Source organism: Dermacentor silvarum, chromosome 1 (genome assembly GCF_013339745.2).
Source record: "Dermacentor silvarum isolate Dsil-2018 chromosome 1, BIME_Dsil_1.4, whole genome shotgun sequence".
Lineage (NCBI taxonomy): Eukaryota > Metazoa > Arthropoda > Arachnida > Ixodida > Ixodidae > Dermacentor > Dermacentor silvarum.
Window position 1 is genome coordinate 431,552,954 of NC_051154.1, and position 16,054 is coordinate 431,569,007.

The 16,054-nt window shown below is 46.9% G+C and overlaps 1 protein-coding gene across 1 annotated transcript; it reads left to right on the forward strand.

The window, feature by feature from the left end:
• Nucleotides 1–1,732: 1,732 nt before the first annotated feature.
• Nucleotides 1,733–4,613, forward strand: LOC125944117 (uncharacterized). The gene is made up of 4 exons (XM_049664086.1): nt 1,733–1,820; nt 3,491–3,622; nt 3,723–3,999; nt 4,421–4,613. The coding sequence occupies exons 1-4, from the start codon at nt 1,733–1,735 to the stop codon at nt 4,560–4,562; spliced, it is 639 nt and encodes a 212-aa protein (XP_049520043.1). The 3' UTR covers nt 4,563–4,613.
• Nucleotides 4,614–16,054: the final 11,441 nt, after the last annotated feature.

A 16,054-nucleotide genomic window follows, 5' to 3' on the forward strand; every position in this document is an offset into this window, starting at 1 on the left:
TTGAACAGAGATATGTGCGAGTCCAGTGTCACCCAAATTTCATTTTTGGGACATACAATCGGGAACAACGCAGTGCGTCCTGATAAGCAAAAGCTTGAGGCGGTGACAGAAAGGACACACCCGGCGTCCAAGACAGAGTTATGGCGCGTGATGGGCATGGCAACTTATCTGGCCCGGTTCGTGACCCGCATGGCGGAAGTCCTTCAGCCTCTTTCTTTCATGATCAGCTCAAGACAGGAGTTTGTGTGGGGTCCCGCGCAAGAAGCCGCCTTCAAGTGGAAGACTCTTCATTCATCGGACCCTGTTCTGGGAGCCTACGATTCAAACATGGAAACAGTGGTGACAGCAGACGCCTCATCGTACGGTGTTAGAGCTGTCCTGCACCAAAGGCAAAAAGATGGTCAGTTCAAAGTGATTTCTTGTGCTTCCAGATTTCTTACAACCATCTAGCGGCGATACACTCAAATTGAAAAAGAAGGACTTGCCCTCGTGTAGGCTAGTGAAAAGTCCCGTGATCATCTCGTAGGAAAGCGCTTTAGCCTCGAGACAGATCACAAACCACTTGTGTCTTTGTTTGGGTCAAAAGGAATTGACTAACTAGCACCGAGGCTACAAAGATTGCGCATGCGTCTGATGCGCTACACGTATGACATTGTGTATGTTCCAGGCCGGAACCTGTCGGTGGCAGACGCGCTTTCTCGGTCACCTCTTCCACAAAAGGAATCCATGAAACTCGAGGACAAGATCCAGGGCCATCTGCGATTGGTGGCTTCGTCAGTCCCGGTAACAGCGCCGAGTTTACATCTTATCGCCCAGGAGCAAGAGCAAGACCCGGTATGTCAAGCGCTTATCACCTGTGTACAAAAGGCTGGCGAAGCCGTCGAGACGTTGGGTTGGACCTGAAGCCTTACTGGAATGAGAGGCAAGGCATTGCCCTTCTTGAAAACCTGTACGGCTCTCGGATAGTGATCCCATCGACACTACGGCAGCCCGTCCTTAAAATAATTCCCGAGGGAGACTTCGGAATCGAGAAGTGCCGGGCACGTTCCAAGAGCTCAGTTTGGTGGCCAAGTATCGATGCTGACATTGAACGACTTGTTAAGAACTGCCACAGCGTCCTCAAGCAGAGCACCAAGCGAAAGATGCCTCTGCAACAGACCAAGTTTCCAGATAGGCCATGGCAGCGCATTGCGATTGATTTATTCTTTCTTGAGGGAAAATGGTGGCTGATCGTCACGGAATATTTTTTACGATACCCGGAGCTCGTACCGCTGAATACCCTGACTTCATCAGCAGTAATAAACCACTGCACATCCATTTTCGCCAGACACGGGATTCCAGAAGTAGTTGTTTCCAATAATGGGCCGCAACTCTCAAAAGCCTTCGGCGCTGAATTTTCAGTTTTCAACAGAGTACAGCTTTCAACACGTGACGTCTAGGCCTCATTATCATCAGAGCAACGGAATGGCAGAGTGCGCCGTTAAAATTATCAAGGGCTTCTTAAAGAAAACTGCTGACGCTGATAAAACTCTTCTGGCCTGCAGGGCAAGCCCACTGAACGACGAATACAACCCCACCGTGCTGCTCATGGGGAGACGACTGCGCACGGCCCTGCCAAAATCTAGCGAAAGCCTCCAGGCTCGGACGCCAGACTTCCAAGAACTGGCAGCTTTTGAGAGGCCGCAGCGTCAGTGCCAGAAGAGAGACTACGACCGACGCCACGGAGGGCGCAATGTTACCGAGCTATCTGAAGGAGCAGACGTATGGATCGTACACCTCCAGAGAGGAGTCGTTCGAGGAAGCACCGACGAGCCCAGATCGTACTGGGTCGACTCCGGGGAAACTTCTCTACGCAGAAATCGCACTCATCTCGTCCCGCTGCCTACGACTAGTTTAGAAGATGGCCGAGGAACAACGCCACTGACAGCGGAATCACCAGGAATAGGCAGTGATGAAACAAGCAGGGCGCAACAGTATAACGATCCCTGTCACAATCACACACGAAGCGGATGGTGTGTGATTTCAAGAACGACTTCAAGCTTCGTAACAAGAGTGGCTTCATTCAAAAAGGAAGATGTGTGATAAGATAGCTCGCCAGCTTAGGCAGCGTCAGCAATTACAGCACCGCTGTGACACTAGCGATACGGTCTATAAAAGCCACTGCTTCCTAATAATAAAGCTCTTTTGGTTGTTGTTTGTTGAAGGCGAAGCACGCACACTTCTTTCCATCTCGTCGCGACGCAAACACTGCTGTGTTCAGCGGCCATAAATTTGGGAACGGCATTACATTTATGTATGGAATATTGGATAAGCGTAACATATTTTTCGCGGAAATCAGACTCGAGAATAATTTACTTTGTTTACACCCCTAGAAATAAGCCGAAGAAAGCAAGAACCTGTTTTTATCTTTCATTTAAACAAATTATTCGGTTTTACGTGACAAACGCACGATTTGGTGATGAGGCATCATGTTTAGTTTTCACCACCTGGGGTTCTTTAACGTGCACCTAAACAAAAGTTCACGAGTCTTTTTGCATTTCGTTTCTACCAAATTCTGCGACCTGGATTGAACCCGCGAGCTCCAGTTTAGCAGCGCAACACCGTATCAACTATATAGCCACTAATTAGGGCACCGCGCAGGCTTTCTTTTATTTGTTTTGTTTTTTTTTTCTTTTTAGAAGTATCGACTGGAAAAAAATTCCACGTACGGCTTACGGCCGAAGATTAGCATATAGAATAACTAACTAAAACCGTTTTTGGCGCTCGAGGTCCGACTGCAATAAATGACCCCGTACCAATTACTGCGCATTCTGCTACTCGAGGAAGACGGAAACATGAATGGAATGTTGCGCTGCAGTTAACTCGTTTTTTTTTAATCTATAACCAGGGTCCTTCAATACTTTTCTCCTGGTCATGAAACTCCCGCGTAACGCTATGGGAGAGCTTCATATAGCGCCCGCAGTTGCGGCGCCGCGGCGCTGGCGTCGCTAGAAGGGCGACGGGGAAGGCGGCGCTGCCGCCAGAAAGCGGAGTGTCGGCGCAGCGTGCTGTTGTGCGTGTTTGTTTTTTGTTTCGCCTGAACGTGTCTCTCCATGTAGTGACATCGACACTTCGTAATTCACCATAGCAGTGATTCCTAACATTTGTTGTGAGCCAGGCTGCCGCTCCGGATACAAGGGCGTCGACGAAAAAGTCTCCCTATTCTGTTTACCAGCCAACCCGGAACTACGCGACAGGTGGAAGCGAGCAATCCGGGTTCTCGGATTGCTCGCTGCCGGGTTCTCGTTTGAATTCGCTGCCGGGTTCTCGTTTGAATTGAAGTACTTTCGCGTGTGCGAAAACCATTTTGATGCCGGAGACATTCTTCGTGCGGACGTGTGTACAGGGAATGGAAACTTTGTGTCACTGCCACGCGATCGACCCAAACTGGTAGAAGACGCCATTCCGAGAATTTTCCAAGGCGTATGTGTGTACTTGTCTAACTCCATAGAACGTTCGCATGCACTGAAACGGCGCCCACCTGCAAAAAGGCTGCGAGCGGTATCTTCAAACTGCGCTGAAGCCGAAGTTGCGGCCGTCGCAACTGCAGACGTCACCGATGCAGCCGAAGAAGAAATTCACGGTAAGTCTGGTGCACACCTTTGGAGTATGCTACTTGCTCACTACGCAGGCAAACTGGCATCACTCTCATTACGATATTCGTTCTTGGTCACTCTTTGCAGAGGAAGTACGAACTGTAAATCGCCTTGGCGGTGCTGATGCAGAATGCCTAACTGAGCACGCCGTTTGCTTTGCCTCAGAGCTGCAAAGGGTGAAGGACCAACTTCGCAGTGTGAAGCAACAACTTCATTCGTGTCAGCGGAAGCTCGCAAAAGCGAAGGCGCAGGCAAATGAAAAACGTGGCATGCAGGAAACCATTCAGAAGCTATCGGGCCGCGAGATGCTCATTATAGATCAGTGCATCATGAAGGCAAACATGAAGTCAACGAATTCAGTGCGGTAAGCCGCCATTCCTGATGTTTTTTTGTATAAATCGCGACAGTGTTTGTGTTTTAGAGGTTTACTTGAAGCGCGGCATTTGCAATGAACGTGCTTACTTTTTGCTTAATCAACCAAACGAAAAAGTGATAGCGCTGACTAAAATGAAGATGGGCCACGCCCACTCTTAAAAATGCAAGATCTCTTTCAGCATAAAGAACCTATTGCTAACCAGGTAAGCCTTGTAATAACAAACACCAAAACCACTTCCAGAGTACCTGTGCACTGTATAGAAATGTGATAATGATTGTCTAACCATTTGATGCTAATGGGCATACACGTCTCGTTTTAAATGCAGTGAAGATCTATTATGCTTTCTGGTGCTTAAAATTTTACACTCATGTAATTCACTGAGTGATAGAGCAAGATATTTGTGTTTCAGATTGGTACCCTGGCAGTTCTTTTGGACGATATACTACTGGAGGCGGCTGAGTGCATGCAAGATATCAATCGTCCGGAGTCAACGAAGGACTGCATTTTGGACTACCTTGGTGGCTAGATTGCAAGAAAGTTTACTAAAATAAGCTGCAAGGACTGCCTCCAAACACTGAGGAGCACCTCCCGAAAGCCAAGTGCACTGACCGAAATAAAGACTAGGGGATTTTTGGAAGTGCCGTCAGACCAGCTGCTTTGCCTTCTGCAAATTGTGGACGAGCACCTAGAAGTGTGCACCGTGGACAATACATATAGCCTGTGCCAATGTCTACATGAACATTGTTGGAGACATCCTGCTGGACGACCGTACTTCCTCGGCCAGTGTTGGCTGCGCAACACATTTTGTACGCACTACGGCTGACGTTGTGCACTTTTTTTTATTAAGTGCTGTTTGCATTTTTTTACACGCGAATAAGGAACAGACTATTTTCGTGCTGGTGCTCGTTCACCCTGTCCAGCCACAGGAGAGATGAAAGCAGTGACAAATTATTTTTTCTATTGTTTTGTCTCATTCCCTCTATCCACCAACTTTTCTGCCAGTCTATCAAACGCAATCTTAATTGCAGCCATATGTGTACTAGTGCTTGCGGCACTTTTACATTCTTGACGCTTGCTAGTAATTACTCCCTAATAATCGTATACCATGCCCTCCATTCCGCCCTTTTACTAAGTAGACACTGTCCTGCAAGGGGTAGCGTGGTTAGCACAAGTCAAAATGCTATCCACAAAGACCTGGGCAAACTTGTTTTCTGTTAGGCAGAAAAAATAATACAAAAAATTAGGCTCTAATTGGATTAAGCAAACTGAGTATAAAGACAAACAAGAGAAGCATGCAAAAAATAATATACTTATTCAGTTTGATCGGTAAATGTAGTCATGAATGACCTAATGACGTTGGAAGCTCCGAGCTGGTTTCAATCTGGGCTGGTATTTTTATAAAAAGACTCGGGGGGAGGGGTTCAGTCGACAAAGTGAAACGCCAGCCTTGAACTGATGGTCACTGTGACATTAAATGTGAATGGATGAACAAAAAAAAACACTCGCGCAGGTTTGAACTGATCATGTTTCAATTTGTATGCGTAAATGCAAGAACTTTAGCATAGAAACCGCACAAATTGCCTATATCTAGCCTGCGCAGTTCACAGCTGCTGCTGCAAATAGTGCCAAGATGACTTTATTCAGACGTACCTGTTGTGCGCGCGAAATTCCCCTAGGCAGCTTCGCGATGCCCCAGAATAAACAGGCAATTAACAGGAGAATAAGCGCTGCGGACCGCCAGCGCGCTGTATGGCACACCATAACTTCTTGTGGAAGCAACGTTAATCTGTGCGTCAGCTAGGCTTAGTCATGGCGCACTGTATAATTTAAGCACGATTTTAATCACCTACACAGGAATCAAGAAACGTAGGTATAGGTACGAGCACAAGCGAAATTGCAACACTTGACGGGCAGCCTTGGGTGAACGATGGCTAACAATCAATGACTTGAAGTAATAAACAACTTGCATGCTATCGTATTTGGTCAAGAGTAAGCACTGCTATGTTCAGTTAGCGGACACAGTGAAATAAAAATGTGGGCGAGGTGTTTTTCATGGCAAACATTCACGCGAACGCGCGATTGCCCTTCCAAGCGCGGCAGATCGGTGCCCTTTTACTCACGGCGGCGCCTCTGGTGGCAGCTTTTGTCCCTATATGAAACTTCGGCGGGAGTTTCATGACCAGAAGAAAGTATAGAAGGACCCTGCTATAACAATGCTTTCTGTAAATCTGAGTACAAGGTGCCGGACGGGGCAGATATGCTTTACTTGTTTGAAGCGGCAAGCAGGACGGTTACATATGTTTCTTCGTCTTCGTTTCGCAAGACCTACTGATGGAAAACTATATGCGCAACAATACACACGAGATATACATGCTGCTTCAAGAACGACAAATATATTTGTTCTCCAACGAGAACCGTACAATAACAAAGTAGAATGAAATCGGGCCGACGCTGCGGCCGCAATTCACGCGCAATCACCGAGCGGCATTAAAAATAAAAGAGAGAAAGAAAGGAATTCATTCTTAAGGCATAAATACATGACATATGCAATTATGAACACCATTTGAGCGGTCTGAATGCAAATACCAGTGCGCGAAGTAGCACGAATGACCCTGCCGAGCAGTATCGCCAGCAGTTTCCAACGGCGCGACCTTGATGAAGCCCAATCCACTTCGATCGCAGCGCCGCCACATTATTTTTCCCCGTCGGGCGCCTCACTGCAAAGCATGCGCCGCCTCAGCCGCTCGTCCCACTCGACCGTATTTTAGTACACTCTACTTGAAAGCCATCTGCGTCGGGTCACAGTCCGCCGTGCGCTGTTTTTTTGCGGCTTAGTTCGCGTTTATGCGAGACGCAGCACGAATCTGAATTCGCCCGCTGTTGCCGCGCCTCCTCACTCCAGCGTTTTGACAGGGAGTTTCCGCGGTCATTCAGTGAGATGTGTTCATGTTTGGTTGTGCGGGCGTGACAACATCCTAGCTCATTTAGTTAGTATGCCTACGTTTAGATGTTTATACGGCCGATAAAACTGCTATCATAACTTCGTATAGCTATCCACTAATTTGCTATCGCAATAGATGCTTCGCCTTTCGGCCGAAACTGCGGCTTTTTTTAACTGCATTCGAGCCATGGTTTCTTCTTCTTAATCGTGGTAGAGTGTTACTGAACCTAACAGTTTATCTTTATTGTTTTTCTGCATTCTGTTCTGCCTAATACTTATAAAAACGTTATATTACTAAAGTAAGGAAATGCGTCTTCAGAGACAGCATCCTAGGGAGTGCCAAAAACTGGCCATCGCCAACATTATAGAGAGCAAAAAACACTTTTTCACTGGTTATTTGTATTTTATTTCCTCTACGTCTCTTCTTTTTATTCTCGTAAATTAGAGTTACTGTCAGAATACATTCGTCAGACGTGTGATCGTCAGTGCTCGAACTGCCGAGCTCCAATTATTGCACACTACATAGGGGGAATGTGCGCGCATTTCATACAACAGTAAATTGGATTATGCAATCAGTTCATCCTCTCTTAGCCTTAACTGTCAAAGAATATTAAAGCAAGTGCATAAATTCCTATAGCTAAAATTATCGTGAACTGCCGAACAAATGTGGTGCTTGGCAGCTACGTGTGCAGCATACCTTTCGCTGCAGCTTCAGATTGTGCAATTTCAAAAGAACGGAAGCATTAGGCTGTGAAAAACCTCTGTAGTCTCCAATACTCAACATAGCGACACTTTATCGATATTTTCAGTCTTCAAATATTTTTCCTCAACGGCTGGGAAACAGCTCTTGTAGTCACCGCACACTTTAACGTGGAAAGACAACGAACTGCTCGTATCACAGAAGTAAACCTTTGTATATATACAAAGAAGAATCCGACCGTATAAACTGTAAAGAAATTGGTGCAGTAAAATGCGCGCAGCGCTAGCGCATTTTATTAATCCATTCGCCGGCACATTTGCATTGCAGTCTTGCTGTCGTGGAATACATGCCAACCTCAACAGTGGCATAATGTGCAACCGAATTCTTCCTCACAGCACACCACCATTGCTTCCATAGCACTAGATATTATCAAATGCACAAGGTAAGTTATTAGGCACTTATTTCTAATTGTGGCCAAGACTTCCTTTCAGGCCCGGAGTCTTTTATACAAAATTAGAGGCTTTAACGTCCTTAAGCAACACACAGGCTACAAGGAACGCCGTAGTGGGTGGCTCCGTAATAACTTAGACCACTGGGGTATTCTTCATGGTGCACCTAAATTTAAGCACGTGGGCGTTATTAAGCACCTTGCCAGACATTACCAGCAAACAATTGTGCACAACATTCTGTGTGACTCTTTCTATTGTCTTCTATAACACTGGGCTTCACGCCAGCGCTAAGAATATATCTTCTTTCATGACATCTTACCGCCCTGAAGTTCACCTTACTATTCCAGGAAGTGAGAAGCATTACCAACCCACTGCCGCTCTTTAACAGCTGAGTTGCCCCCACTGTGCTGTGCCCTATATATGTGCATTGTACGAAAAGACACAACTTACCTAATCTCCGTTTGAGCAACACGAGAACAAGGTGAGAGCAAGAGCGAACGTTTGGACAAGTGGATTCGTCTTTTTCAAGGCGACATATAATGTCGCCTTGTAAAGACAAGTCCACTTGTCGAAACGTTGGTTCCTGCTCTCACGTTATTCTCGTGTTGCTCATCGTCTTGAATTTTACATCTCCCGCATTCCCCGTGTTTCCTTTTATTCTGCGCTAGTATCTTATTCAGATTAAAGAATACCACCAAAGCACCCGCGCTGAATATACACCAATGATCACCTTTGATTGCATGGCTTCCACAGTTCCGGGCGCTGTCCCTGGGTGCATCCAGCGCATCAACCAAATATTTGTCCTCAGTTTGTTGCACAGAGACAATTACTGTCCGTCGCATTGGCAAAACTGGATGACCGACTTTTGCATAAAGACAATATATTGTAGCGCTGACCTCAACGTTCATCGACGCACCAGGTGCCGAAGGACTTATTGAGCGTTCTAAAAGCAAGAGGCCCGCAGCGATCGCCTTTGACCATGGGATGCTTCCCTAGTGAGCGCAAGCGTTCACGGAATCCTCTTTTTCACCCTTTGATATTTCTTTCCTCTCCTTGACCTTCGTAGGGTATGTAATTGAACGCATTTGCGGTCAATTTTCCTGTTTTCCTTGCTTGATATTCTGACCCGCCGCTGTAGCCCAGTGGCAATGGCGTTGCGCTGCTGAACTCAAGGTCGCTGGTTCAATATCAGCCTCAGCGGCCACATTTGATGATAGTGAAATGCAAAAACACTCGTGCACTTAGATTTAGGCGCACGTCAAAGAACCCCGGCGGGGTGAAAATCTGACCGGAGTCCCCCACTACGGCATGCCTCTTAATCAGATCGTAGTTTTGTCATGTAAAACCCCTGGATTTTATTCATTTTTTTATTTTCTTGTCCTAACCTCACTCTCCATAAAAACGTGGCGAGAAATGCATATTCAAATCTCTCAAAAGGTTCACGGCGGCCGCATTTCGATGGGAGTGAAATGCGAAAACACCCTTGTACTTAGATTTAGGTGCACGTTAAAGATCTCTAGGCGGTCCAGATTATTCCGGAGTCCCCCACTACGGCGTGCCTCATAATGAGATCGTGGTTTTCGCACGTAAAACCTCATAATTAATTATTCCCTCAAAACTGATTGTGCGATGAAAATTTTAATTTCTGCCAAGCTTTTGGTTATGCTTAAGTACGTAGTCGACTACTAGTATAGACGACAACTTTATGAAGGGACTATTGTTACGAGCCATTTCCTTTTGTGACATGTCCCACTTTGTGAGACTCCCCCTGCCGTCGTCCACTTTGCATCAAAGCCAGCATGTCTTGTATGTAAGACAGGTAGTATTCCGTGGATACTTGGGCATGAAGTGCTAGCTCCTTCTTCGCCGCGATCTTTTGACCAAAAGACTTGCCGCAGAAAGCTCGCATCTTCCCCTTGCAAGTATACCAGCTTCCGATTACGTCTTTGTGAATTGGGAACGACACCTTAACTGCCGCATGTAGACAAAATATATTATTCGCTGGTAGATCACCAACCAAACTTCAATCTCGACATCATCCATTCCACAAAACATGCCTGGATATCTTGGCTGCGCAAGGACAACCGCTGACATTGCCACCGCTGCAGCGGGAGCCGTTATTTCTGCGATCGTCGAAAAAGCCAAGCCTTGACCGCTGGGGAGCTCCCTTGTATCGAGTTAACACCCTGCACCTCCAACAAAAATATGAAGGGGATAAGAGCAGGCAAAATCAAGCGGAAAATGTATTTACAGAACATATATGGGGAGAAGTTACATCCAAGATTGCGGAACAATAACAACAGGAGCGCTTCTCCGATCGCCGTCTTCACCGCCTTGCTGGCACCTTCTTGCAGGAATGCCTTGTAACAATTTCGTAAACTGCGTTGTTGTTTTCGCTCATGGTTTCGTCAGTGCTGTAGTTCATGCATCAGAGCCAAAACGTTTTTTAAAAGTCGCAATTTCGGCCGAATGGTGAAGCATCGATTGCGATAGCAAATTAGTAGACAGCTGTACGAAGTAAGGAGAGTAGATTTATCGGCCGTATCAACTTGGAAGCATTCGCTCACTAACTAAATAACAAGCATGATGTCAGCGTGCTCAGGCAAACATGAAAACATTACACTAGATGACCGCGAACACTGGCTGTCAAAACGCTGGCGCTAGGAAGCGCGGCCGCAGCCGCGAGCGAAGTGACTTTCGTGCTCACTAATGCTTCACCGCAAACTGAGCGGGGAGAACATAGCACGCACAAAGGTATGAGCCGTCTGCAGATGGCTTCAGGATAAGGTGCGCGCGACCGGGCGCGGCCGCGCAAAGTACGCAGCTGGTGCCGGAGTAGAACGCCGCCCCCCCCTCCCTCCCACGCTGCCTCCCCGCTTCCCTCCCTGCGCGCGCGAGATTGAGCCGCAATGGTCGGTTCCACCTTGCGCGCGGTCGCGAAATGCGCAGTTGCTGCCACAGAACAACGCCGTCCCCCTCCCTCCCTCCGAGCCCCCCATGGCCTTTCGCGCGACGGAAGACGGCGCGTTTCCTGTAAACTTTCGGCTACATTCACGCTTGGTCTCGAAGCGGGCGGTAGAGGAATAAACGCCTAGCAATCCGCCCGCTTTGCCGCCTAAGCGGCCGCAAAACCGACCGGCCTGCCAGGTCGACCTCGGGCCGATTTTTAACGCAATAGCATTAAGGACCGCGTGTCACAGGAAATCTGGCCTCGGTGTCGGCGTAGGCGTGGGCGCCGGCGTCCGCGGCTCAGAAAATCATCCTGAATCAGCCCGACCACGCAGGCCCTCCGCGTGGGGCAGAGGCGTGAGTGAACTAAGGGAATTTCTCAAAGTAAAATCCGTCAGAATAATTGTAAAGTACAATTTAACCACAACCTACAGACGTGATAGCGTCGGATTCTTATTTGAATGTACGAGAAAACAATAATTCTGTTACGAGGAAACTCAACCACAAACCCCTTTTCCGGCATTTCCACCATAAAACAGCGGCGCGCCCGGGTAGGTTACTTGCCAAAACACCATCCAGATGGTGCTCGCCTTCTCGGCAGGTTAGGGAGCCTACATTCAATGCTGTTCGGCATGTAAAACTGGGACTTATAGCCTTCCTATTGCGTCTTGGACACGCGCGCGCCTCGTTGAAACAGCAGTCAATTAATAAAATCATGAAAAAAGGTCCTTGGGCCTTCCCAATTTGGTATAAATCGGCTTGTATTGCCATTGGAAAATGTTTTCCAAGCAATTCATTCCTAACTTAAAGTGAAGCAGACTTTAAAGGGATCGGTGTAAGCTTGAACTTTGTAAGCTGGCTTGCCCACATTGTGTTTGGAGTGAAGCCTACTCATAAAGAAAAATGCGATGTGAACGGGGCCTGATAACGCTATTACGTTCCACTCTTAAAGGTGAAGATTAAGCATGCTGCAATTTTTTTCGCCATGGCGAAAGCGTAATATTGCTCTGCTTTGCCGAAAGCTCCACTGACATGTAAGTGCTAAAAATGGCGCCCAAAGTGTCAGTGGCGATGCTAATTGACGCAATGAAAAATTACTCAGTGTTGAACGATAAAGCTCACAGCCTATATAAAGACACGCTCCACAAGAGCGAGATTTGGATGAAGACTGCCGAGGTGCTGTTTGAGGGTTGAAAGGTTCAGTGCTGACATAAGTTTAGTGACGCTAGTGTGGTAACAGTAGCCGGGATGAATACGCACTTCTCTGTATAGCTTCCAGAGCTGTTCAGAGGAAAGATTCGTGCGCGTATAAAGCTGCGCATGTGCATTCCACTTTAGGTACGGAAAGTGTTAAATATGTTATCAATTTTGCTGGTGCTGGAATGGGGCGTAAACTTTGACGCTGACATAATGATATACTATTGGCATTCTTGTAATGGCTGGAAATGTGGGAGTAGCAACCTAGGTTAGACTGGTTGACACCTATGCACTTATATGCGTTGACACTGCATGCTTCAGAATCGGCGATGTGTACTTAGCTGCCGGGAATGACTAGCCACTTGAAAAGTAAGTAGTGCATTTCATACTCTTGCGATCTTAGAAAAATTTCTAGTAACTTTGAAATAATATTTTTAGACAAATGTTACTAGAACCTACCAACGGTCTATTGAAAGTTTTCAAACCGTTTTTAAACTTCCTAAATACTTCATACCAACATTCTGTCGACTATTGGCCCCCGATATTGAAATAAAATTTTATTTACAAACTTTCTTTAAACGATGAATGAACATCCTTGAAACGTTAAAAGCAGGGCATCTTTATATTTCCTAGAAACATACTTGTAACTTTTTTCCGTCTTTCTGCTGCTTGACCTAGAAACATCCTAGTAACTTTTTTCCTGCTTCTTGCTGTTCGCATTAGAGACATCCTTGTAACTTTTTTTCCAACTTTTCTGTTGCTTGCTCTAGAACATTCTAGTAACTTTTTTCCAGCTTTCTGTTGCTGGCCCTAGATACATCCTGGTGACGTTTACCCATTTTTCCAGCATTAAAAAAATCTGGTAGTGTTCTGATGTAACCTTGAACATGAGCGGGATATAAAAGTATGTACCTGTTAGCGACACACACCAATCTTTTCAAACACTGATATTTATTCTCCAGCCCTTTCATACATGCCCTCAGAAGCCACAAGCAAGCAGTGACTATAATGTGGTCTTGATATCTCCTGTGTTCTTGATATCCCCCTTGCTGCATGCCTAAAGGAGGAAAAATTCAATAGTTAGAATAGCCTTACGAATTGTATGTGGACGAGATAGCATGCTGCAGTCATACACAAGAATGGGACTTCAAATGACCCACAATCAAAACGAAGATTTCAACTGACTGCCTTGCCACACATACTTAGAATGGCATTCACACCTTTGGGGTGCAAAGCTTCTTTTGGGGCGACGTCCTTGTGGGTATTAGAACGCCACCCCAAAGTGACTGGAGCATTGCTGAAGCAGTACTGCTGCACAGAATATGCACATGTTACATGTAGGAATCATACACTTGTGTAAAGTAGCCGTAAATCAGTTGCGGTAAAGATACTCGAAGTTTTTAGAACGCCTTCAGCGAGATATGCGGAACTCAATAAACGCGATGACATGTGTACTTTTTGCCTAAACCATGTCTTTAGGTGGTAGAAAACATTTTTATAGACCCTCTAGTGCGCGTTATTCACAGTTTGAAAACTCAATTTGCTGAAATTACAACAAATTATTATATTAAAAAGTAATTATTTCAATATTTCCACCAAGTGCAGGGCAGCTTGAGCATGAAGCAAGCTTCCTTCTGACATCTCAGTAAATGCGAGGTAGTGAGCATGTGGCACCCCAAACCACCGACGCATACATCATTGGCAGTAGTCAGCACTGTTACCATGTCACCGGAAGCTTGTATATTAAGCAGTTGAGAAGAATAAGAGAAGGTAAAAAGGATTGTTTGCATTTCAGACAAGTGAAAGCAAAGAACAAGCTTTATCCAACGTCAACTGGAGAAGGGCAGAGACACGCAGAAAAAAATGCCAATGTAAAGGCGAACGCTCGGCGTTCAGCTGGGGCGGTATTCTATAAGAGTCTACTGTTGCGAATGTCGATGTCCGAGCGGTCACAGGTTCCACCGCTGCCACCACTGTTGCGAATGGTGATTGTCCGAGCGGCCACGAAGGTTGCATGTATGGTGCAGTGCCAGGTGCCGAGAGGAGGAGTTATCCAGGGAGATTAGAAAACTGTTTTATATACACTGTACATGGTATATTACAGGATGGGCTCCATGATATTGGAGCCGTCTACGTGCTAACATCTTTGCATGTGGTAGCGTTTACATCTCCGAGCGTTCTACATGGTCGAGCGTGCTTTACATCGTCAAGCGTGCTCTACATGGTCAAGCCTCAAGCCTCCTCTCACAACACTCAAGTCCCCTGTTTTATCCCTTCTGTTTCCCTCTTTCACTCGACGAGGGAATACACTGTAGTTCTTTTAGCCAATCAGCATCTTGGATCAGGTGGCCATATCCCGCACGTGATGTGTCGTCGTTTCCCGCCGGGCTCCGCCTCCAGTCTTGCTAGGTCGTCCCCGAACATAGGCAGCGGTTGACACCTTGGGAACCGAACGTTGATGTCGTTCCCCCGGGATTGCCAGACACTGGCCCCTTTCAAGATTCGCCTCTCCATAACGGCCAGTTCGCGGAATCAGGGAGGGCGGTGGCTGTCTCGAAAGGGCGCCAGTTTGGCGCGTCGCAATCGACGCCGGACCTCGTTGTGGTTCGGGCGGCGCTGGTAATTCACGGCACCGCACCAAGGGGCGACGCTGCCGTTTAGCCACGCATGAGGTAGCCCGCAGACCAACTGCTAATCCCTCAGTCCCAGGTGACAATTCTCGGCCGCGAGAAAGGGGCGCCAGGTTGGAGCGTCTGAGTCGGCGCCGGCCTCCTGTGTCCCGAAGGACCGCCAGACACAACAGCACCCCCGCCGCCAGATGATGCATCGGGAGGTCGAGTTGTTCCATGCAGCTCGGCCGGTTTGATGCCTGCTTCGCTCAACCCCATGGGGCCGCTGCTTCCAGGAATGATGATCTTCCCGCCAAAGGCCTCTTCATAGGTGGGCTCTGACTGGGCTGCAGAAATGCAAGATGACAAGCTCCAAGGAGCGACCTTTGTCAGCCACACACAATGCTGCAAGCGCCACTGCAAGCCACTCTCATCGCCAGACTTTACCAATTCCAAAAATCTGACTGCCCCCTATCTAATGAAAACCCTGAAACACAAGGTGCTCGTTGATCCGGACAAGTACCAAAAAACTTCCGATGATGTGTCTTCGGAAACAGACACCATCTGGGTTAATGTAATGAAGCTAAGTTATTATGAATTAGAGCTTCCACAGATCAGGAAGGCGAAGGGAGAGCTGGCCTTCAGTAATTCATAGTCCGTAACACTTAGCACAAAAAAGCTACGCAATCATTACATAATGCCGAGATACTAAATCAGCAAATAAGAAAACCATCTATCCCGTGCCCAAAGTGGCTCACAAGGCCTAACTTATTCTGCATTTTCCCCTGCGCACTTCGAAATTGTGCTGCTTTAATGCTATAAGCTCCATCTGAGCAGGTGGCCGTATTCATATGACATACCCCTTTGTAAGACGTTGAAGACAAAATAAATCTATCGCTAAAGGCGATCCGCGCAACCAGTTTCTAACGCGCGGTCCTCTCCACGTGCGTGCGGGAACAACTATCCGACGCTTTCCAAAATCAGCTGTCACGTTTTCATGAAAGCAAACAAAACATGACGCGACACTAACTCGCGCGAAAACTCCGGTCATCAACTTGCGCAACCTGCGCGTGACCTTCTAAACTTTTTGTAACCCTGACACTGTTTTCAATACAATTCTTTATCTGTCGCCGCGTACACACTCCCCTTTAAATCGTGGGTCTAACCTGAGCCGGAAAGTTAACAACATAACAAAAAA

Bases quoted from the DNA above. Each gene is read 5' to 3' on its own strand.
- LOC125944117 (XM_049664086.1), top strand. From the start codon at position 1,733: ATGTTACCGAGCTATCTGAAGGAGCAGACGTATGGATCGTACACCTCC. The intron at 1,821-3,490 runs GTACTGGGTCGA...CTAACTCCATAG, and splicing joins AGCACCGACGAGCCCAGATC to AACGTTCGCATGCACTGAAA. The intron at 4,000-4,420 runs GTAAGCCGCCAT...TTTGTGTTTCAG, and splicing joins AAGTCAACGAATTCAGTGCG to ATTGGTACCCTGGCAGTTCT.